This window comes from Castor canadensis, chromosome 15, assembly GCF_047511655.1.
Source record: "Castor canadensis chromosome 15, mCasCan1.hap1v2, whole genome shotgun sequence".
NCBI classification, from domain to species: Eukaryota; Metazoa; Chordata; class Mammalia; order Rodentia; family Castoridae; genus Castor; species Castor canadensis.
The window spans coordinates 17,161,106-17,183,841 of NC_133400.1; the positions used below are offsets into that span (position 1 = coordinate 17,161,106).

Below are 22,736 nucleotides of genomic sequence, written 5' to 3' on the forward strand. Positions count from 1 at the left end.
TAGTTTACTAAGCTTAGTGAGAGGTAGTGGAGTCTTAAGCAGGCGGGGCCTAGTTGGAGGATGTAAGTTACTGAGGGCTTGGCTTTGCAGGATGTACTTTTGGCCTCTGACTTCCTCTTTCTCTTCTATTTCCTGTGGCTTACAAGGTGAGCCGTTTTTCTCCACTGCATGCTCCCTTCCATAATATTCTTGCCTTACCACATGCCTATAAAGGGAGACAAGTGAGAACAGACAAACCATCAGCCAGAATAAATCTTACATGGTTGGCATGGGTGTTTTGTCAAGCATTGGAAAGCTGACACACAAGCATTATGTGAGAATCTTTATTTTGACAAATGTAGTATAAAATCTTGACCTGAAAATTACAAAAGGGGAAAAAAAAAAAAAGCTCCAAGGCGCAGTGAAGCAAATGAACTAAAGTAGCTGATCTTCATTGCCAGCAAAAAAGACAGCAGCTGCCTTGCAACCCCATAACCTGTAGCACCGTGGGATTGTCAAAGAAGCACCGTGGAGAGAGGTGGCTGGGACCACCACGGTGGTGCCTGGAAGCAGGGCTGCTACTGCAGCATTGGGGGGGGGGGGGGGCGGGGCACAAGAAACAAAGCACCAGGAGTGGTACCACCAGTGGCACTGAAAGATGGAAGCAGGGCCAGAAACATAGGGGTAAGCAGGGGACCAAAGCCAGGCCCCCAGAACCAACCACTGGTGGGAGCACAACCAAGTCCAGTGCTCACAGCAAGGGAGGATGTGCCAACTGGAGAAATGCAATGACTGCTTTGAGGCTGATCCCAGCTCTCAGGCTAGCTCAAGATATGCCCTGTCACTTCACCATTGTGGAGACCCAACTCCCGGCAAAGTTGGGACTGAAACCCTTGGAGATCATTGTTATCAATTAAGAGGCTGGCACCATGGTGAGGCCCAGGCAGCTGATGTCATCAACCCTGTGGCCTTGCTTCTCCCTGTGGGAGAAGCTGGAGGCTGACAAGGAAAAGCAACCATTGAACCCAAAGTTCAGGAATATAAAGACACTTGGGAGAGGATGGCCCCTGGCTCCATGACATCACAGCCTGGACACCACTGCAAAAGAATGACTGGCAAAGAGCCCTAAGCTATGGAGAATATGGACCAAAAGGTTAGTGTCAGTACTCTGGTTTGGGCAGAGGCAACAGGGTCTTGCTGTGGCGTATGACACTGATTGCTTCTAAGACCCTCCTCACTTTCAAGGACACATGTGCTGCAGGAGGAGGATATGCTGGTGGGTAAAGAGCTGGCAGAGAAGAATGTGGAGCTGTGGAAGAAGCAGAGGATGAGCATGGATGACTTGGCACAGAAAGAACCTCTCTACTGGCCAAATACTGTGATGAGCAGGAGGGCAAGTGGTTGCACTCCTTCAATTTGTACCATTGTGGCATGGCCAGTTGCCTTTGAGAATGTGAGCTGGAGGAGATTCCAGCCAACCTGTAGCTGGGCTCACCTCTAAGCACTTTCAATCTGAGGAGACTGTTGGCTTTAAAAAGACCAAGCGGAGAGTGAAGAAAATCCATGAGGAGGATGTGCTAACAGATGACGTGCTGCCTCTTGAGAATCAGACTCAAGATGGGGACTTTGGTTGCTGATCACTGGGCCAGGGTCTGCACCAGGTGTCCAAAGTGGAGGAAGGGGTTGTAGAGGATGAGAAGGAGCCCATGTCGCATCCTGAGCCTGATGACACAGGGAGAACATGGGCATCAACGATAAAGTGGATGATGGCATTTTGCCATCAAAGTCACCAGAGCTATAGGAGGATGAGAGCGTGAGCTACAGAAAGGGTGGCAGCACCTACAGCAAGTGGAATGCTGCAGCCAGGAGGTGGTGGAGATTGTGATCTTGGGTGGGGTTGGGAGAAGGATCCCAAGTGGGAAGGGACTGTGTTCATTGCCACCTTGGAATTCTGTCACACCTTGGGGGAGACCCCCACTTACAGGCTGGCCAGCAACCAGCCTGTAGGAGAAGGAGCTCATGAACTTTGAGCTGGACAGTGAGCACTAAGCCAGTCAGTAGTGATGGTTCCAAATAGAACTGGGAGAAGTTCAGCCTGGATGAGAAGCAGGACTTTTCTGCCTCCTCCACCACTGTCCTGAACAAGGAGTCTATGGTAAACATAAAGCTGGCCACAGCCCTGGTCCTATGTCAGAACGAAGGGCTGCTAGAGACCACAGCGCAGAAAGTGGCCCAGATGAAAGTTCCCAAGGCCCCACACTCAACCATGTACATACTGCATGGCTAATACAAAGGATAATACAGCCATCTACAAGTACAGCTGGTGGGAGGAATACTGTGGCTTCACCTAAGATTTTGAGGAGAAGTCTTGGCTACAAGCCTGATGTTAAGATCAAGTATGTGGGTGAGATGGGCAAGAAACTCACACCCAAGGAGGCTTTCCAGCAGCTGTGCCTCCAGTTCCATGGGAAGGGCTGTGGCAAGATGAACACAGACTGGCGAGAAGAAGCTGGGTGAGGAGGCACTTCTGAAGATGAGCTCCAGTGACAATCCCCTGGGCATTGTGGCTTTACCCCAAGAGAAGAAAAAGGCCCAGAAGGCCTGCACATTATGCTCAGCTGCAGAAGCAAGAGCAGAAACATGAATACTACCAAATGAAGCCACTTCCCTTCCAATTCCCTCCCCAACTTTAATGTTAAATAAAGTTCTTTAAAAAAAAAAAAAAAGTGAAAATAAATATTTTAGAAATACAGAAGAGGTTAAAATTCTCTGAGGAAAAAACCAAAAATGAGTCCAATTCTATAAAGACTCTTTGCCTCCAAGAAACAGGGATAAAGCTGAAGACCCAGTTTGGTTTTGCTGCTGAAAAATGTACAAAATAACTTAGAAAAACCAGTCGAGGTCAAATGTTGTGAGCTCACTACCTGTACCTGCCTTCTTTTGATCTGAGAAAAGTTGAAGTTCACAATGCAAGGCAGGGCTGATATAGGACAGCCAGTTTTCCATCATAGTCCATCATCCTGCATTAACTTTCAAGTAAATGCTGAAGACAAACAAGCCCTTAGGAAAGTTTGAGCTCTTGCAGTTGGCTGACCGGATTTCCTCCATCGTAGTGCTCAAAATAGTTTACTTCTTGGCCAGCAGGAACATGGAAGTGCCTGGACCAACTGTCTTTAGCAAACGCCTGCTGCTTTCCAGCTCTCAAGGCTTGGGTTTGACATTGGCCAGTAGTTTTATTAGAAACTTGAGGTCTGTGTGATGTGGCAGCTGTTGGCTAACACCTAGAAAACCCTTGAGTTCATGGGAGATGAAGTGAAGCACCAGAATTTGCCCATCTGGTTCAGAGCACACTTAGTTCCTTTGACCTGCATACACTAGAGACTTGGCTCCCTTAGCTGTTCTCGGCTGAACTGCTGGTTCTGAGGGGTTAGCTGGCCCTTCTGAGAAAGGATGTTTGGAGAGAGCAAGCGAGCAACCCCTAAATCAAAGGCTTAGTCAGGATCCCAGGTTTCAAACCCAAAACCTGAGCACAGCTGATTGCAAATCACTAGAAAATAGCTTCCTCTCACTCACCAAAAGAAGCAGAATGAAATCAAGCAGTCTTGGGGAGTGTAGAGCCAGAAAGAAAAACCTCAAGTAGGAACCAAATCCATCTCTTAAGCAAATGCTGTAGTGACAACTTGGATGTAAGAATTCCCTGCAGAAGTCACCGACGAAAATGGACAGTCTCAAAGATAACCAGTTTGGATTTGAGGGCTTACTTGGGCAACATTAAAAAGCTTTCCATTGGAGATGACTGTTGAGTATAGTAACAAAAGTCACACATACTTTTCAAGATGGTAACCACTTTGCTCAGAGACTCTCAGTATTCTTCCTGTATATGCAGAGAACTGGCTTGCCTATTGCACAAGGTACTATAAGAGTCCAGGCTCGGTCTCAGTTGCCACCTTAAGAAACTCAGACATGATGGTGATGAGGAAGAGGTGACTACTGTTTTTATTCACCCCTCCCCCTCCCACACACACTTGTAAATGTGCCTTTGAAGAAAGTGAAGTGAGGATAGGATGTCTAGCCTCAGATCACAGCTGAATTTGAGAGGAATTTAGTAGTGTACAGGTTAAAATACACAAGACTTTGCTTCATATCTGAACGCACTGGGGTTTGAGCCTTCTGAGATGGCCAAAACATTTTGTCTGCCCAGCAGAGGTCAGAGATAAGTTTAGAATACAACTAGAAGCTCAGCTGTTTCCAGTTGGAATACATTCAACCCAAGTAATCCGTGGTCTTTAGCACCACCATCTTTGTTCCTCTTGGCAAACTTTCCTTTTTACTATGAAGCAGATCAGTGCTAATTCCTGCTGGTTTGGCACATCTCTGGGATGCTGAGATGTGCAGGGGGAGATATCACATAAAGCACCATTCCTAGACCCTGTTTTCTGATGCCCAAAGATCGGATTTCTGGGCCTTATATCTCAAACACAATCTTACTGCATTGATGACTAGTTAGGGGTTGGGGAGGGAGAAGACACTAGCTGACCCAGAACTCTGGAAATTTTCATACCACTTCTTGTGGTGTTCAGATGGGCTAAGGATGCCTTCCCACAGGCTGTCATTGTTCACTTACCTATCAGAAGATGTCACAGAATGGAACTTACTGCTTAGCTTCTGACACACTTCTGGAGTTCCCTCTAGATCCCAGTGGGAGGAAGTAGGATCTAGAATCCACTACCTGTGTGCTGGGCAAGCAGACAAGCAGCCTGAAAACAAACAAGCCCCCTCTGTACTAAGCCTGAAGAATCGGTGTTGCCTTCTCTGAGCAGAGCTGCTCAGGCCATACTACAGTCACAATTCTCTGCATTTCAGATTTGTCCTTTGAACCATTAAACTAAAACACAACACTCCCTCCCTCCCACCCCATCTTTTCTCTTCCATTCCCCTTCCCTCCCTGGCCCATTGCACGTTTCCCACTCCGTTTGAGGGCTGTTACACCTCAGCAAAAGCCAAGCTATACTGCTCGGGCTTCTTCCCACATCGCCGGGCAATTATGGCCAGATAGAGCATGAGGAGAGCCACCCAGTAGCAGCCATACAGGATGGCCCCAGAGACAAGGAAGGCTAGCTCAGTCTCACTGAACAGGTCCTGGCAATAAGCTGTGTAGGCCAGCCCCCCAAGAAGAACTGCCACCCAGATGGACACAGGAATGAGGCCAATGAAGTTCACCACAATGGTTTTTCGGCCAGAAGTGCCCCAGCCAGATTTGTTGATGGTAGCAATGGCAAAGATCTTGGCTGGCAGGAGGCTAGACATATAGAGAAGGGAGTACAGGGACATGAAGATCATCTCTGCATTGCCTCGAAGGAAGCAGGCATAGGTAGCCTTGATAATGCCCACCAGCTGCACTGTCAGCAGGAAGAGGAGAATGTTCCAGATACGGCCACGGTAGAAAAGCTGGATGACCGTGGCAATGAGGAAGAAGGGGAAGAAGCCTGTGACCACTGATTCATAGGTCATCCAGAGGTGGTGCTTATGGAACCACAGAGAGTTGTAGAGCCACTCCCGGAAGTAAGACTTGCTCCAGCGGGTCTGCTGGTTGAGCCACCGGAGGTACTTGGTGGGGGTCTCTGTGAGGCACTTGGAGCGCGCTGTATACTTAGTCCGGTAGCCAAGGCTCAGGACTCGGTTGGTAAGGTGCCGGTCATCCCCAAAGCTGCACTTGCTGCCTAGGAACTTCTGATGGTACCAGTCCTCCAGGAACTGCTGGAGGAGGCTGTTGCGGTACATGCCCAAGGGCCCACTAATACACTGCACACAGCCAAAGTAGGACTGGCAGGCCCGCTCCACATTGAAGGCCATCCAGTACCGCACACTGCTCAGGAAGGAGATCCAGGAATCGTATTTGTTGAGGATCTGTAAGGGAACAGAGATGCTGTGGACTTCCTCATCTGAGGACATGCGCCACAGAGAAGACACTAGAGACCATGAGGCCTCCCTACCAATGGGTTTTATGGCCCATTGCTCTAATTCCTGGTCATCAGTTCTAGAACTGAGAAACCTGAGGCTCAGAGGAGGCAGCAATCCTGTCAGTCTCCCTAGCACCAGCTCTACCTTCCCACTTTGTCATCTGTACTGACTTTCTCAACTAAGCAACTATAGCAGTCAAAGCCACCTCCATCTCAGGAGAGTTTGTGGTGGTTGAGAGAAAGAAGTAAAATACCATTCATAGCCACTGTCCTGCTGCTTTAGCAGTTGGCAGGCCTCTAGGAAGACAAGGCATATTGCCTGCAGTATCCTCTGGAAGATGATCCAGCCCCGTATGCTTACCAGTGCTTTTTGCCCCAAATTCCTTAAAAGCAAGGGCTTCTCAAGGGCACAGTGTAGGAGCTGCGTACTACACCACCAGCTGCAAATGAAGTACCCTCTAGGACTTGTGGCTTCAATCCTATGCCCTCCCTGCTGTAAAGGTTCTCCATAACTATTCAGTGATTTTTTTTCTTCTGATGTTAAAAAAACAAAAAAAAAAAGAGCAGAAAAGGAGTTGGGCAAGTGAGGTGTGAGTCCTTTCATACTGGTGAAAACTATCCAAAGGGAACTGCCCCCATATAATAGCAGGTCAAAAGACCTATTTCCCAGGCATACCCTATTGGATTCAGAAACAGTCCAGACCCTTCCCAGTAGGAATCCCTGGTTACTTCTTACTTGGACATCTCCCCCGACGCCCCCCACTTGAGGATCCTCCTCCAGGACTCGAAGCATCTCGATGGTGCAGGCTGGGTCCAGCACAGTGTCAGAGTCGCACACCTGCAGGGGAGTGCACTGTCAGCCCATTTTGACCTCACCTCAGGTTTATGCATGAACCCTCCCTCCCTCCACAAGGCTGCTCACTGACTGAGAGGGTGTGACCCCTCTCCCATGACTCACTTCCAGCGAGAGATCTATGCCAGATAGAACGGGAGAAAGGAAAAATAAAGGAAAAGGAGAGTTCTAATATCAGACTTGACAGTCACTAAGCTAAGGAAAGAAACCAGGAGACTGTAGGTGCCAAGGCCTGGGAAGGGGAAATTGCTTAGCATTGAACAAGTTTTTGCCCCCATAGAGTCGTCTCCACAGAAGATGGTCTCAAAACATTTCTCAGAAGGGTGAAAATGGCTCCTGTCAGATGCTCCTGCCCAAAGCAGTCCATGACTAGGTATTAACAGTGTCCCCACTTTAGCCTCTGGCCTCTAGGACAACCTCAGCCCCAGAGTGAGGAAAAGTCTATCCACAGCACCTCCCTGCCTGAGACCACGAACATGACCACCAGGCATTCCATGCTCCTTAACACAGACTCAGTCAAGTCTCTAAGACTGGGGCATAGGCTGGCCAACAGCTGCTCGTGCCTGGATCTATTCTGAGTTATTATTAGTTGAACCTGGGCTCTGAACATGCACCCTGTTGGTTGACTCCTTGTCTGTTTTCTAAAAAGTTACTGCAATGGTGGTGGGAATTGGCTTATGAACCCCTGGTTGAACTCTCTGGTCACTGTTCTCAAAGCAGAGACCAGTACCCACAGATGGAGCCAAACACTGTTCCTGCAGAAACCTAAACTTCTTTTACTGAAGTTGCTGACACAGGCCCTGAGATCAGTCCCCAGCACCAAAATAAATAAGGTTGCTGAATAAGAGCCTATCAGCCTGTAGGAAGGTTGCTGCCTTGGCCACCCCAACCTTTCTACATTCTCTCTCCATGCTGGAAGACAGGTTGGCACAGATAAGCAGCAATAGAAGGCTAAGGGGGAAATCAGGCACAGCCATCAACTGCAGGCTGGGTGCCTCACATGTGCTTCTTCCTACTTCCCCACCAGACATTCTCATATCCTGGTTGGAGCTGGGGAAGGTCCCAGAGAGCCTCCAGCTTCCTCATTTCACAGGCCAGCCATCCCAGTGCTGCTAATTCACCGCTACTTCCTGCTCTAACTCCTCACCCATTTTCCATGCTGCTTTGCCACCTTCACTCCAGGGAAGTCTTTCTAGCTGAGTAGGGTTGGGGCAGGAAAAGCCCTGTACTGCCTGGGTTTCCCTACTGGCAGGAGCAAGGTTCTCTCCCATGGAGGGGAAGGCACACCCTCAGCAGGACTGCTGGAAGGTGGGCCATAATCCATTAAGCATTCATTGGCTCTAGCTTAGGCCTGTCATACAGTGGTCCCAGGACCATGAAGAGAAAGGCAAGGCTCAGGTAGTGGTTTGTTTGTGGACCCACCAGAGCATGTAGGAAATGTGAGGGAAAGGGAGCTGTGTGGCAGACCAGGTTTGGGGATATTGTGCTCAAGGGAGTGGATGATAAAGTTACTGTGGCTTGAGCATATGGCATGCCTTAAGGCTTTTTCCTAAGATTTTGGGTCTCCAGGAAAGTTTCACCAAGGCCTCACAACCCCAGTGAACTTCAGAATTGAACAGCCTAGGCACACCCCTCCCTACATGGCTGACAATTTTCAAAACAGAAGACTATGCCAGCCAGTTTCAGATAGGTACACTATAGATTACTTAAATGGTATCAGAGGACTGAACATGCTACCAGCAAGACTGAACTAGCACAAAAGTGGGCTATCAAAATGGCCACTATTCTTTCAAGCGTTTATGAAGTGATGGGCAAAACCCTGTGGCAAATAACAGAGAAGGCCCAGGCAGTGTGGATGTGGATGCTGTGAAGAATTCTGGGCAAGAATCTAGTCCTGAGTTTTCAGTTCTGTTGGGTGATGAAATGTATCTTCATCTTCACAGTTCCCTCTAGGTTATTTGAAAATTGAAGCTGTGTCAACTTTGTCAACCTAATTAAAAGTTTCAGGCTGTTAGCAAGGGCCGCTTTAACCAGAGGTGGGCAGGGTCTAGTCAGGGTTCCAGCCCTACCAAAGCTGCTAAAAAGTGGTACCTATGTTCTTCCACCTCTCACTTATCATGAACTTGACACTAGGAAGAGTGGGACTTTGGGGGCCATGACTTAAACATCTGAGTGCTTCTGATGAGGATTTCTTTGTTCTTCACCACACTTCTTCATGAAGAGGCTTATCCCAGTGTTGCCCCTGTGTACAAGGGCTAAGCGCAGATCTGAGGTGGGCTGCCTGGTTTTGCACCTTGCTAACAGTAGGCAAGTTACTCTGCACTTGTTTCACCTTCTATGAGCAGAGATACTGACAGCACTTATTCCCTACGGGTGCTGTGGGATGAAGAGCCAGTGTGTTTGAGGAACCTATAATGGTGCCTAGTATGAAGTGAATGCTATGCACCAGTTTATTGCTGGTTATGGGGACACTAATTCAGAGGTCTGTCCAAAGTTACCAAGCTCTGGAAGGGCTGTTTGACCCCAGGACTGCTTCAGACCACCGTGCCTTGTTTCCTTTTTCAGTGCAGAAGAGGGGTGTGCACAGTACAGAACCTAGACCTAAGGCTCCTGCAGGAATATGACCAGCTGGCTGGATATGGCCCCATGTACACACATGCCTAGGGAGGCATCTTACCTGGATGTAGTCCACCGAGTCACCAAGGGCTTTGAAGGCTGTGTACATGACCTCGCGCTTGCCTCCCCACTTCTGCATGATGCACGAGAAGGTGCTGGCCCATACCACGGTGCGCACGCGCTCCATGCCCTCCTGCAGACTGGCCTCCGTCTCGCCCTCACCCGCCTCATGGAAGTTGCTGCGCCACACAAAGAAGCCAGCTTGCTCAGTGCCGCCGAGAACCTCGTGGAAGATGTCCAGCATGTAGGCGTCCTCCTGGCGATTGCCATCCACCACCATGACCACCTTGAGGTCTGGGAAGGCGATGCGTTGGGCTGAGCGCAAGCACTTGCGCAAATAGTCAGGGTCCTCCTGGTAGGCGGCAATGCACAGTGCCACAGAGCGCCGCCGTGCGCTGGATAGCTTCAGTGGCCGCCCTGCCCTGCGCATGCGCCGGTGCTCCAGGAAGGCGAACAGGCTCTGGATGAGCAGGTGCAGGCCCAGGATGGCGCCGTATAGGCCGAAGGAGAGGTAATGTTTTTCTGTGTGGATGAACTGGTAGCCTGTTACATAGGCTGCCAGGATGCCACCCAGCACCGCTAGGGCAAACAGGCTGGTGCCCACCACACGCAGCGCTGTTGTCAGCTGCACCGGCATCTGGTGGGAGGAGGGAGATATTGGGGTCAGAAAGGAGATATTTCCAGCCAATGGGGGCACGGTGCAAGCATTCTCTAGGCCCAAAACAGGGGAAATGACCAACTAATAAAGACCATTACTGGTGGAATGTTTTGCCTAGCAAGTGCAAGGTCCCAAGTTCAATCCTCAGTCCTGCAAAACAGACAAAACATTACCGCTTTTTGAGAGTGACTATGACTGAAAAGTCACAAGACAAATTACTGGAGTTCAAATCCCAGCTCTGCCACTTATTATGTGACCCCTTAGTTATTTCATCTGCAAAATACAGGTTGCAGTACTAACCTCATAGCATGTCTGAGAATAAATGAGTGACATATGTAAAGAGAGCAGAGTAGCATTTATTATTGTCAGACTAACAAAGGCAAGCGTTATGGGACACCCTTGGTAGATGGCAGATGGGTATCTGCCTGCCCTTAAGGTCATAATAGGTTACGTTTCAGTGGGGTGAGCCCAGTAGGACAACTCTGCAGACAGTGTGGAGAGGAGGGGCAGGGTGGCAACCAGTGGCCTAAGAACCACAACCTCTAGTGCGTGAGAGACTGCTTTGTGGGAGGCGACTGTTCCCAGGTAAATCAAGGCCCAAGAAGAAAGCAGAGGAGGAAAAGACAAGAAGCTGCAGGAAACAAAGGGGGAGGGGCTTGAGGAAACAAACAGCTTGCCTTTCTCAGAAAAATCAGAAAGAAACTTCCCTGTGTTTTCTACTCTCTCACCTTTTCCTCATTTACTTGAGAGGCAGGAAAGAAAGGGAAAGCAGACCAAGGAAAGAGGAAATGAGAGCTGGGGTGTGGACAGCCCTTGGAGAAGCCCAGCATAGAGAAAGGATGAGAAAGGAGCACTAACGCCAGAGGCAACCGCAGCCACCACTGCAGCAGCCCAGAGAGGTGGCTGCCTGGGGAGCCCCATCCGCTTGGTCCTAGTGCCCGGTGGAATTTCCATGTGTGTCCCCTGCCTAGCCACTTCTGGAAACCATGCCAGGTTTAGGTTTCTGTTTGCCACTAAGTCAGCGTCTGCCCTGTTAGAAACAGCTGTGCTTTAATGAGAAGAGAATCCAGGATTTGGCACCAGAGAGGTGACTTGAGACATGCTCCCCCTCCCTCCTGGTTATCCGACCTTGCCCTGCCAAGTTCCCTAAGACTTGGTCTCTCATGGCAACAATGGGGGTCCTAACAGTTTTCTGCTTCACAGATCTCAGATACATGGTTGCCCTGATAAAGTAAGTGGTAAGGCCGACTGTGGTTTCTTCCAGAGCCCAGGTGGGCACAAGGCCTGAAGAGGGGGAAGGAGAGGCTGGCAAGGTTAGCTCCCTGCCCTACGTCCGTTTCCACCCTGGCCTTCTTCCACCTCTCCTGCCACTTGCCCCATCTGGAGATCCTGTTTTCACCCTGGGACTCCAGACAATGACCTGAGCTTGCTCCAACTCCAGGTCTCACTACAGCCGAGGTACCCCACCCCAACACCGGCACACTTTCCTGCCAGGGGACACGTCTCACATAGGACGACTTAAGGTACACAGTCTCTGCCTAAATCCGCCCGCGACTGGAGCACAAGCAGCCTTCCAGAAGCTTGGATCGGAAAGGGCTGCTGGCAGCTTGGCCTCTCTCTCCGGGAAGCGGGGCCTCCGGGATCTCGGCCGCCAGCCCCGGGAGCCGGCCGCGGGCTTCCTCTGCAGGACTCCCGGCCCCTCCTAGGCCCGCCTCCCCGCACGCGCCTGCGACGCAGGAGCCCCCGGGCCAGTATGCACAGCCCAGGAGCGCCCCGCTTAGCTCTTGGGCTCACATGCCAGGGGCGCCGCGGGCAGGGGAGGGGGTCGGGGCCAGCCCGGAAACCTACCGGGCCCTGGCGCACCGCCGCGGTGCAGTGCCCACCAGGTCAAGGCGGCCGCGAAGGCACTCACCACGCTCCTCACTCGGCTCGAGCCTCGCCTACCCGCGAAAGAGGCGCCGGCCACACCCACGTGCCGGTTTCCCACGACCCAGACGGGAAGGAACGGAAAACCCAAGAAATCACAGTCGGACCAGGCCCTGTTCATCTTCCCAGGGCCTTAGTTACCTTGGCAAAAGAGTGCCTGCAGACAAAGGCGGCCTCCCCGGTGTCGCCTGTCCCCTCCTTCCTAGGCCGGGACCCCTCCCCCGCAGGAATGAGAGACACTACCTCTGTATCCCAGTCCTCAGCAGAGGATCCAAGAAGGTCCTACAGCCGGATACCCCACGTGCAATCACGCGCCAGTGCGGGCTCTGGCTGAGGTTCCCTGCCCAGACAGGGTGCTGTCACCCCAAGCTGGAGGAGGGGGAGTGTGATCCTATACCTAGGGCCGCCTTTCCTACCCTACCCCGCTTCGCTCAGAAGGGATCCACAGGAGCCGGCCCAGCCTAGCAAAGGCGCACTCCGGTTTAAGGGCACCAGGCTGGGGGAGCTCCCCAAGACCGGCTCCCCTCGGACCGCAAGGGAATGAAAAACCTCCGCAAGGGCGCACGCTTCCCTAAGCGCCCCCGAAACTTTGAGAGGCTGCCTAGTCTGCAGCGCCTCTCCCACTGACAGGTGCGCCCTGCTGCGGGGCCACATGCGGCGGGACGGAAACTTGTACACGAGGCGGGGGCTCTTCCCCAGCGCCTAGGCGCCCTCGGCCCCTCTGAGCCCGCAGGGGAAGAGGAGCTCGTCTCGTGGACACGTGCCACCCAGCTGATCTTCAGGAAACTGGGCGCGGGGGACCGTGGTGTCCCGGCAGGTGCGAAGCCCCTGCGGGAGTGGATGGGGGAGGGGTACTCCAACCACCCTCGTGCCCCGCACGGTCGTCCGCCCCCCCAATTCATTCACAAAACGGGAGCCGCGAAGGAGGGAGGGAGCGGCTGGAGGAGAAAGGGAGAAGGGGTCCGTGGGGAGGGGGCTGCAGGATCAGCCGCCGGGAAGCTGCCACGGCCCCCACCGGCCTCCCAGCGCTGGCCACGGCGCCCGCAGGGCGGGGAGCAGGAGGCTCCGGCGCCCAGCCCCGCGCGGCCCGCCCCTCCGAGTGGCCGGCCCGCGCTCACCGTGCCTTTTGCCGGCTGCCCGCGCTCCGGTGCTCAGCAGGCCCGCGGCGGTTCCATGCCCCTCCTCCGGCTGCTCGGGCTCCTCGCCACCGCGCCTCCTCCGCGTGCGCCGCCGCCGCCGCCGCCGCGCGCTCCGACTGACGAGCGCCGGCCCCGCCGAGCTGCCTTAAGTACCGAGCGCGTCCCCGCGGGGAGAGGCGCCCTCCTCCGGCCCTGGGGCCGAGAAAGTTGGCAGGAGTGGGAGGACTCCCTGGGGGCCGCGGGAGCGCCCTGTTCCCGGCTCGCCACCACTGGCACTCGCGGGTCACGGGGTCCCGCGTGGACGCGGCTCCTCCGGCTCGCGTAGACTCGGTGTCCGCGCCCTCTCGGAAACTGGGTTCCCCCAGTGCGGCCGAAGGCGGGGTGCTCCGCGGTGGCCCAGGGGCCACAGGCCGGGGTAGGCGATCATTGTGCCCAATCCTGAACCTGATGCGTCGTTAACTTTCGAGAGAACCCGCATGGACCTCAAAATCGTTACTCGCGGTCCCCGCCCCCACGCCCCGCTTTCTAAGCCTGGAAACCTACTCACCCTCAAAGCCGGCGAGCCGGGCAAGTCTCCCCGACTCCTGAACGCCAACGGGCTGTTCGCTGGGTTGGGGATCCCTAAAACAAAGGCAGCAGGACCTTCCTGGTGGCAAGAAAGAGAAGAGAGTAATCGTCAAACACAAAAAAGCTGGTCAGAGAAGGTGTTAACTGCGACCAGCTGAGCTTGAATTCCGCAGCGGGGCGCTGATGACATTAACGCTGTTTGCGAAAGCTTTTTCCAAGGGTCTTACAGGACCCTAGGGGATTCCTGGGTCTTAGGCCAAAACAATTCCTCCTCCCCTCTTTCACACCTTTATTTCCGGCATCCCTGACCTCTTCCATTCCCAACTGACCTCCCCCCAGTCGTTTCCAGGTTCCTAGAAGCTGAAGCTGGACTTGGGCGACGTGAAGTGGAGGGGGTCAGGGAGAGGAGGGCGTCGTTAGCAGAGGAAGGAAGTTTGGAACCAGCTGAAAATCTGAGCTCTTACATCTCAGAAAAACTTGAAGAGAAATTATAATTAAAGACCAGTTAAAAAAATGAATTTACACGTCCTCCAAACACACCTGAGCTAACTTCCCAAGCTGCACCTGAGCTGCAGTGTTGAAGCTGCTCTTCCCAGAAGTCTTAGGGGCCGGGCACTTGCCTGCCCTCCCTCTCTTCTGCCACAGAGCTCCCTCCTCAGCTCCCAAGCAAATGAAGGTCCCAGGCCCTTCTGCTTCACCTGCTCCCATCCTACAGGACAAAAATTAAGCTGTGTTACACTGCTTAAGAAGCTTGTATGTTACAGGGGTTAAAAGTGTGGCAGTAAGTCTCATTGTCTCCTCCTAGAAATGGGGTTGCTCTGAGGATTGTTAGAAGGTCTGAAGAGATGGCAGAGAGAAAGCACATGGAGTTCATCCAGAGAGCGACATCCTGGGTCCATCCCTCTAGTGCACACAGTTCAGAGGCCTGTGTTAGGATTAAGTGAAAACTTCCTGTCTCTATTGCATTATGGACTCCTGGAGCCCTGGGCCAGAGACTTGAAAGTCTATCTGATCCTCCCTTCTCCCACCCACAGTAGCAATCTGCAATATCTTAGAGAAAACAGGCAGGGGTGAGGCACAGGCAAAAATGGGTGCCCTGACTCCATGCAGAGTAAATGTCTCATGGAGAGAGTCATTTCTCCTGGGGGAGGAAGGTGCTCTGTTGTCAGGAGAAGCCAGACTTTTATGTGAAATCTCCTAAACTTTATGTGTTGGCAACTAATTCAAGTTCTGCAAAAAGTACTTTGTAGGTCAGACAAAATGTGTCTTGAGTCATATCCAGGCCTGGTTGCAGGTAAATAGCACTCAACAGAGTAGCCAGTGTGGGAAGATCTTTTTCTGCCCTCAACATGACTCCTCTGGGAGCATGTTCCTTTCCCTGGGGCAGCCTGGGACAACCTCATGCCTGGTTAATATCTAAGGATCCAACTATGAGCCACAGGCTTCTGGCCTGTCTCTTTCTCTAGGGTAGGAATGCTTCAGTCCAAGCTCACCTGTCAATTAAAGCCTCTGAGACAACGGGTCCGGGGCAACCTCAAGAGAACAGTCCATACCAATTGGTTTTGTCCCTAAATGGCTCCCTGGGAGGAGCCAACTGTCATGTTCTGTGGTGCAGAGCTGGGGACCTGGTGGTATCAGGCAGATAAGACAGCCTTTTCCTTTGTGGGCCAGCTATGCCAGGGAGGATTTGCCAGTAATTAGCCTCCAGTTTGAGGTGCCCTGTTTGCATTCATCCCTTCACTGGGGAGCTGAGTGGGGGAGTCTTTAAGAGGCTGATACAATAAAGCGGAGTTTACCTCTGCTTACCACTGGGGATTTAGAAATAGGGCTAATTCCTTACCCAATCACTGCAAACATGACTTCAGATGTTGCTGAATTGGCTTTTACACAGGTTGCAGAGGCTAAGCCTTCCTGTTTAACTCAGGTAGAAGATTCAGGCTGTACTTCCATATTCACTTATCACATGTGGAAGGCCTGCTTCAAGCGGAGAGAGAGGCTTTGGCATCCATAGGTTTCAGGCTGGTCTCTGCCATCTAGAAAGTTCTGTGTTGAAGACAAATACACTTGAGAAATTAGGTCACCATACAAGGCAGGTGGTTTTTTTTTTTTTTTTTTTGCGGTGCAGGGGCTTGAAAAGGGTCTACACCTTGAGCCACTCCACCAGCCCTATTTTGTGATTTTTTTTTTTCAAAATAGGGTCTCAAGAACTATTTGCCCGGGTTGTCAAAGTTCGATCCTCCTGATCTCTGCCTCCTGAGTAGCTAGAATTACAGGCGTAAGCCACTGGCCCCAGCATAAGGCCATAATTGAATGTTGAAGAGAGGATCTCCCAAGAGAGATCTCTGTGAGCTGGAATGGGATGGGCAGAGTTCAATGGAGAACCTGCAAAGCTTAAGAACATTCTGAAAAGGAAGATGAGCTTACAAGGCAGGGCTAAGTATAGGAATGGGTGAGGACAGCAAAGAAAGGCCTGGATGAAAGAAGAAATTTATACTAAAGAACTTCTAACAGTGTCAACTGATGAATTTTGCTATTAAGAGGATGCTAGGGACAGACTGGAGGACCCTGAGTGACCGACTGAACAAACGAGGGGTTTGGATTTTGTCTGGGAGATTACAGGTATTGTTTGGGAAGGCTGGGTGGTGACATCTTGGCTAAAAGACTGGGTATAGGTCATAGGAGTTCTGTTAAGAGGCCAATAAACCAAAGAGGACTGAGACTGGGCTGTAGTGACAATGTAGGGTGCTGCCTTCAGGAGGGCAGGCAGTGTCAACCCCAAATGACAGTAGACTTGTGCAGTGAGGGGAGTCTAGGGGGCCTTTCTCAAAGCCCCTTGAGGTTTGAAGTTACTGAAGCTGACAGTTCCACAATGATGTCACTTTTTAACTGATTTTCAAATCCAAACTCACAAAATGCTCAAATACCTTGCACCAAAAGGAGTCTGCCATTTGATCCTTTTGTCATCACCTGGTGCTAGAAACTAGGAACATCCTCTAGCCTGGTGTTCCACTCTAATGGCCTCCAGGTGGTGACCTGCTTGAGGAGGGGGTGGAGGAGATTCCAGTTCCCTGACTACCCCTCACCCTCGGTCCTCAAGCTTCAGTGATCCTTTTGGCCCCCAGCCCATAACTTCCAGCAAAGCAAAGCTGACTGGGAGACAGCAGCCAGGTCACCCAGGTCTCCCACAATCTTTTCAGGCTGTGTCCCCTCAACTTCTCCTTGGCTAACTACGCATAGAAATCTTTTGAAGCTAATAAAGATGGATTTAAAATAGCTTCCAAGGCCAGGCACCTGCAGTCCCAGCTACTTGGGAGGCTGAGGCAAGAGGATCACTTGAACCCAGGAGTTCAAGAGCAAACATAGTAAACCTGTGTCTCCGAAAAGAAAAAACCAAAACCAAACTCAAACCCAAACCAAACCCAAGCCAAAACCAAAACCAGTAGCTTTCAGATAGTAGCAGATTATGTTATCTTCCCTTTACTGACTAAATAGGGCTTTTTTTCTTTTCAGGGCTGCTTTAAGCTGCAGTACTAGTTAATACATAATTCAAAGTGGAAAGTTTGCACCTTGAGTACAGGAGGCAGCTACTCCTTAACAAAGTTGTCCTTTCACAACAGTGGCCTCTTACTGACAAGTGCTTGCACTGGTGCCATTTCTAGAGGCTCTGTTTGAAGAAGCAGAATGGAGCACCTTTCTGGGCTGCGTCACAATAGTTAGATTTTTCCTGCAGTCTCTCCCTCCTTTGATAGGAAAATAGTATTTGTTTCAAATTAATGGTCTTCTCTTCTGCTGGAGGAGTGGGCAGCCCCTGCTAAGGGAGGGGCCGGGTTCTTTTTTTTTTTTTTTAATTAGGGTTTGTAGTCTCCCACTACCACAAATTTTGCAGTTGAGTTTTCCACATTTGGGGAAATTGCAGGGGTAAGCACATCTGGAGTGCAATGGATAAGCCTCGCTCTGGGAAAACCACCTTTGTGACCATGGTATCTCCCCTACCGGATAGAGGGACTAGGCTCTTGATGATGCCCGTGAAGGTCAGGATTAGGGTAACCCAACATCAAACCAGATCTAGGGGTGTTTTTCTTGGAATCAATCCTAAACAAAAAGGTTCTTCCTGGCCATCTTTCCTTTCTCTCCTTCCCTAGGTGAGAGTGCAAAAATCCAGAAGGTAGGCATAGGCCCAAAACACTTAGGATGCACGGTTAAGCAAATGTCCTAGATATAAAGTTGTTATGTATGAATGACTATATTTCTGTTGATTTCATTAACATTGTATGAATTAAAAGGCAGATCTATGAATTAAAATGTTAAGATTTGAAATTAAGATCAGATTTAAGCTGGCTTGGCAGTGCACACCTGTGACACCAGTACTCAACTTGGGAGGCTGAAGTAGGAGGATTGAGAGTTTGAGCCTGGGTTACATGGTAAGACCCTGTCTCAAAAAAAAAAAATCAGTTTTCATACTATATTATTAGTTTTGATGTTATCTTAAGATCCAGTGGTAGAAGCTGGGAGCTGATAGCTCATGCCTGTAATTCTAGCTATTCAGGAGGCAGAGATCAGGAGGATCTCAGTTCGAAGCCAGCCCTGGGCAAATAGTTTTTGAGACCCTATCTCAAAAAAAAAAAAAAAAATCACAAAAAAGGACTGGCAGAGTGACTCAAGCAGTAACAATGCCTGCCTAGCAAGTGTGGGGCCCTGAGTTCAAACCCCAGTATTGCCACACACACACACACACACACACACACACACACACACACACAATCCAAACAAAAAAAGATTAGGAGGTAGAAAAATAGATTTTTTTCTTTGATTTCTCCAAATTTTCTATTTGTGAGCATAGTTTTATAATGAAATGTTATTTTTTTAATGGTCCAATTTCTGAGTTTGCAGAATTACCTTCTAAGCTGGGGCTGGAAAAAAGAGCTGGCAACTTCAATTTGCAATTGAAGCAATAAAGTTGGGAGGGCCAGGATACAGGATTGGTGGTAGCAGTGGGGCATGGTGGCACACACCTGTGATGCCAGCTACTGAAGAGGCAGAGGCAGGAGGATTGCAGTTCGAAGCCAGCCTGGGCAAATAGTTTGTGAGACCCTATCTCAAAAAAACCCTTCACAAAAAAAGGCTGGTGGAATGGCTCAAGGTGAAGGCCCTACATTCAAACCCCAGTACCTCACACACACAAAAGAAAGTTTGAGGCCAGCCTGGACAAAGTTATGGTGATTGTGTCTCAAAAACAAAAGGACTAGGTATCTGGCTCAAGTGGTGGGGTAAGCTAGGATTACAGGCGTGAGCCACTGGTGCCCAGCTACCAAAATTTTTCAATGTGCTGGCACTTCTGCTTTCTGTCCTTTTTTCTGGTTAAAGTCATCAGTTTTCACTGTCACAGAGAAGATTCAAAGCTGGACTCTCCAAAAATATATTTAGAAAAGAGATGAAGACGGGAGGTCCCCATCAGTGACTTTGTGGGGTCAGATTCCCCTATTTGCAGACTTTTGCCAGGGCAGGAGCTAGAACACCCCCTCCAATAAACACACACACACACACACACACACACACACACACATCAATACAGTGGTTTTCCCTGGTGGCAGTTGCTGGGGAGCTTTTTAAAAAGCACTAATGCCTGGGACTCATCCTGGGTCATTTTTCTCCAAGCCACTGAGGGTGGTCCCAGGCTTGAATAGTTTTTATTTCTCAGGCGATTCTATTATGCATCCAGTATTGAGAACACATCCTGCAGTTCTCCCCAGCTGAGATTTCAAGTGCATTTCTGGCACCAAGAGGCCTGCAGAAGCTAACTAGTCAGGCAGTGAGCCACCTCAATCATGGAGAACATCTACCCATCATCCTGCAGCAATGTGGACACCTGCTTGAATTGACTGACCTTAAAAATTTAACAATGAGTGAATGAACAATCAAGCCAGAGGAAGAAGTGAAAGGAGGAAGGAGGTGGATTTGAACTGGAAATTAGGAAGGAAAGCTGGGAAGAAACAGAGGAGAGCAGGACCAGAGGGGCAAGCTCAGTCCCAGCTCCCTCCAATGAAGTGGGATTCCAGCAAACTTTTCATCAAAAAGGTGCTGCCTACTTTCTTCCAGAACTGGGGAAAACCCAACCAGCTCATGCCAGTGGGAAGCCAGAGTGCCAAACAGTTCTTGTTTGGCTTTTGTTGCTAAATCACAGAACTTCCACACTTTGGGGGCTTTCCAGACCTAAAGGATGGGGGGGAAGGGTGGTCTCAGGAGGATCGTGAGGGGTCCCAGAAGCTCTCTCCTGGGGAACAGAGTTCCCACAACTCACACAGCCCTGGTCTTGGTCACAGAGAAACAGCGTTGTTTAAAATCTCTGTTGGGGGGAGGGCTCACCCATCCCACCTCTGAAGACCCAGCACCACCATTCTGTCCTTTTGGTAAAAATAGCCTACTAACAAACAGGCTGGCCTTCTCCAGGATTTATACAGTAGCCATAGATTTTGAAATTTTGAGAGAGGTGTGTGGTCCAATAAGGGGGCGTGTGTATGGGAAGAGGGGAAGTGAGCTCTAGAGACTCTGGAAGTCAGAGCAGGCTGGCTTTGTTCTCCCCAGTGCCAGGTGGTTACCTGTGCACAGAAGAAAAGCCCCACCCAGGCACTGTTCTGTGCTGGCTTCAGCTCTTAAGGCAAACAGTGAAGATGAGCTCTTACATCATTTCATAAACACTTAAAGGCCCAGTCACTTTTCTAGTTCCCCAGCAGAGAGGTGCTCCCATGGCTCCACAGCCGCTCCATAAACTGCCCTTACACTAAGTCCCTGTCTAGGGCTGGCCGACTGGTGGGTGCTGGAACTGTGAAACCAAGGAAGAAGTTTCTCCCCGTCCTGTGCTCACACCTCCCCTCTTTGCTCTTTGGCTTTCTATGTGCAAGAATTTACTTCCCTGAATTCCCCAAAAGAGGGCCAAGGGCCATTCCTCTCTAAAGGAATGGCCAAGAATAGAGCTATGTATATGCTTTGAACTTCTTGCAAGGAATAATGATTCAAAATGATCCATTGTCATCTTGAAAATTAAATCTGAAACTGAAGCCCTGCTTACGTGAGATGAAAGGGGAAAGACAAAGACAATCTCCACAAAGGGCATTTCCCGGCTTTGGTTGGAGGTCATGGGAAGACTTGATACATTTTCTATGTTGTACACTTGTTTTGCTTTTTGCAGTACTGGGGTTTGAACTTAGGGCCTCATGCTTCCTAGGCAGGTGCTCTACCACCACTCTGCCAGGCCTTTTTCGGATTGGGTATTTTTGAGATAGGGTCTTGTAAACTATTTGCCCAGGCTGGCTTTGAACTGAGATCTTCCTGATCTCTGCCTCCCAAGAAGTGAGGACTACAGGCATGAGCCACTGGTGCTTGGCTTATGTTGCACACTTGCGAAGTGGTTGTCTCCTCTGTCTCCAGGAAGGCAGTCTTAGATGCTTATTAAGTTGGCCAGCCCACGAAAGAAGAGAGTAGGTGTGCTGGGGAGCCTTAACAAACCTGGTCTTCATCTTTGGCATAAGCTACATGGTCGAATGCAAGATCCTGGTGCCTGAGGTTGGGTTTTGATGTGAGAGGACACTATCACAAGGGAATTGGCGGGAAGCTTTCCTTGACTTAGTGCATTTAAACAGGCAGGGAAACACTTTCTTTAATCTCACTTGCACTTAGAACAGATGGCTGCATCTTGGAAATACAGTATCTGGGTAGAGGCAGAGGCCAGTGGTTAAAAGGCAGTCTTCAGAGCCAGAGTGCCTAGGTTCAAATATTGGTTTGGCCACTTCTTACTAGTTATATAATCTGGGCAAGTTATTAGCCTCCTGTGTGCCTCAGTTTTCCCATCTGTAAAACAGGGATAATAATACAGACCTCACAGGCCCTGTGTGAGGATTATGGTGTGAGGTTAATGTGTGTCAAGTGCATAGAAGGGCATCATAAGTTCTCTAGAGTGTTAACTGCGGTCATGGTTACCATGTACAGTAATGAAGAGCTACAACCACCATTCACACTGGGGTTTACAGGCTGATCCTGACACTTTGAGGGGCCATCAGACCCCATGTCCTGAGTCTGGTTTGGGAAATAAGGTCACTCTCTTAGTGACACTCCAAACCCCACGAGAAGGCATTCCCCACACACTAAGGGCACAGTCTCAGTTCTGGTAAAAAGCCCTGTTCAATAGACCTGCAGAGGCTCAGGATTTCTCTACAGGGTGAGACTTGTGAGGCACTAACGAGTACTTGTAGCTGGTTCCTGGCTGCTGGTAAGCATTCGTACGAAACGTGTTAGTGGGTCCCATTGGTGGCTCTGGTACACAGGGAATGCCTGGGGTGGGCTGTTTTTGGTGCAGTACTGGGGCATTTCTTAGTTCTGAATTATTTAGAGGATGGCGTTGACATGTTATAGAGCCTGAACTTGGACTTCATGGATATTAAAGCAATGTCAGCTGAGGCTGGGGAAAATGTAGATAGACACCAAATTTTTCAGGGGGACATTTTGGTACTAACATTTAAAATATTCACACCTTTTACTATTTTTTGGTGGGACTGGGGTTTGAACTCAGGGCTTCACAATTATAAAGCAAGTGCTCTACTGCTTAAGCCAAGCCTCTGGTCCATTTTGCTCTGGTTATTTTGGAGATGGGGTCTCATGAACTATTTGCCTGGGCTGGTCTAGAGACACAATCCTCCCCATCTCAACCCCTCACGTAGCTAGGATTACAGATCGGTGGCAGCCATCAGCGCCCAGCTTGTTCATACCTTTTTGATATGGCATTCCAACTGCCAAAGAATCATTGTATATAAACACTTTAATATTCATTCAGAGACAAATGTTTAACCAAGCTGTAGTTCGCCCAAACCATGTAAGACAAGCCAGTGTTATAAAGAAAGGGATCTGTGAGTAATGACATGAGTGTTTCTAAGGTAGATGATTTTTTAAAAATATGTATATATATTCAATGCCAGGCATGCTGGTAC

At 50.1% G+C, this 22,736-nt stretch overlaps 1 protein-coding gene and 2 pseudogenes across 3 annotated transcripts; 1 reads left to right on the top strand and 2 right to left on the bottom strand.

Moving 5' to 3' along the window:
- Positions 1–626: 626 nt before the first annotated feature.
- On the top strand, positions 627–4,951 carry LOC141417377 (U4/U6.U5 tri-snRNP-associated protein 1 pseudogene; annotated as a pseudogene).
- Has3 (hyaluronan synthase 3) lies at positions 4,911–15,731 on the bottom strand. 3 transcript variants are annotated; one of them, XM_074055761.1, is made up of 6 exons: positions 15,599–15,731; positions 14,299–14,467; positions 13,739–13,837; positions 9,470–10,105; positions 6,676–6,777; positions 4,911–5,886 (listed from the first exon to the last, which is right to left on the bottom strand). In XM_074055761.1, exons 1-6 carry the CDS (start codon positions 15,613–15,615, stop codon positions 4,963–4,965), a joined length of 1,947 nt encoding a protein of 648 aa, XP_073911862.1. In that variant the 5' UTR covers positions 15,616–15,731; the 3' UTR covers positions 4,911–4,962. The 3 variants fall into 3 exon arrangements, with proteins under 3 accessions (XP_073911862.1, XP_020030910.1, XP_073911863.1); XM_020175321.2 differs by lacking the exons at positions 13,739–13,837; positions 14,299–14,467; positions 15,599–15,731 and adding an exon at positions 13,171–13,717; XM_074055762.1 differs by lacking the exons at positions 13,739–13,837; positions 14,299–14,467; positions 15,599–15,731 and adding an exon at positions 12,039–13,039.
- A 1,876-nt stretch (positions 15,732–17,607) lies between these two features.
- On the bottom strand, positions 17,608–17,762 carry LOC141417793 (U1 spliceosomal RNA; annotated as a pseudogene).
- Between the last annotated feature and the right edge of the window lie 4,974 nt (positions 17,763–22,736).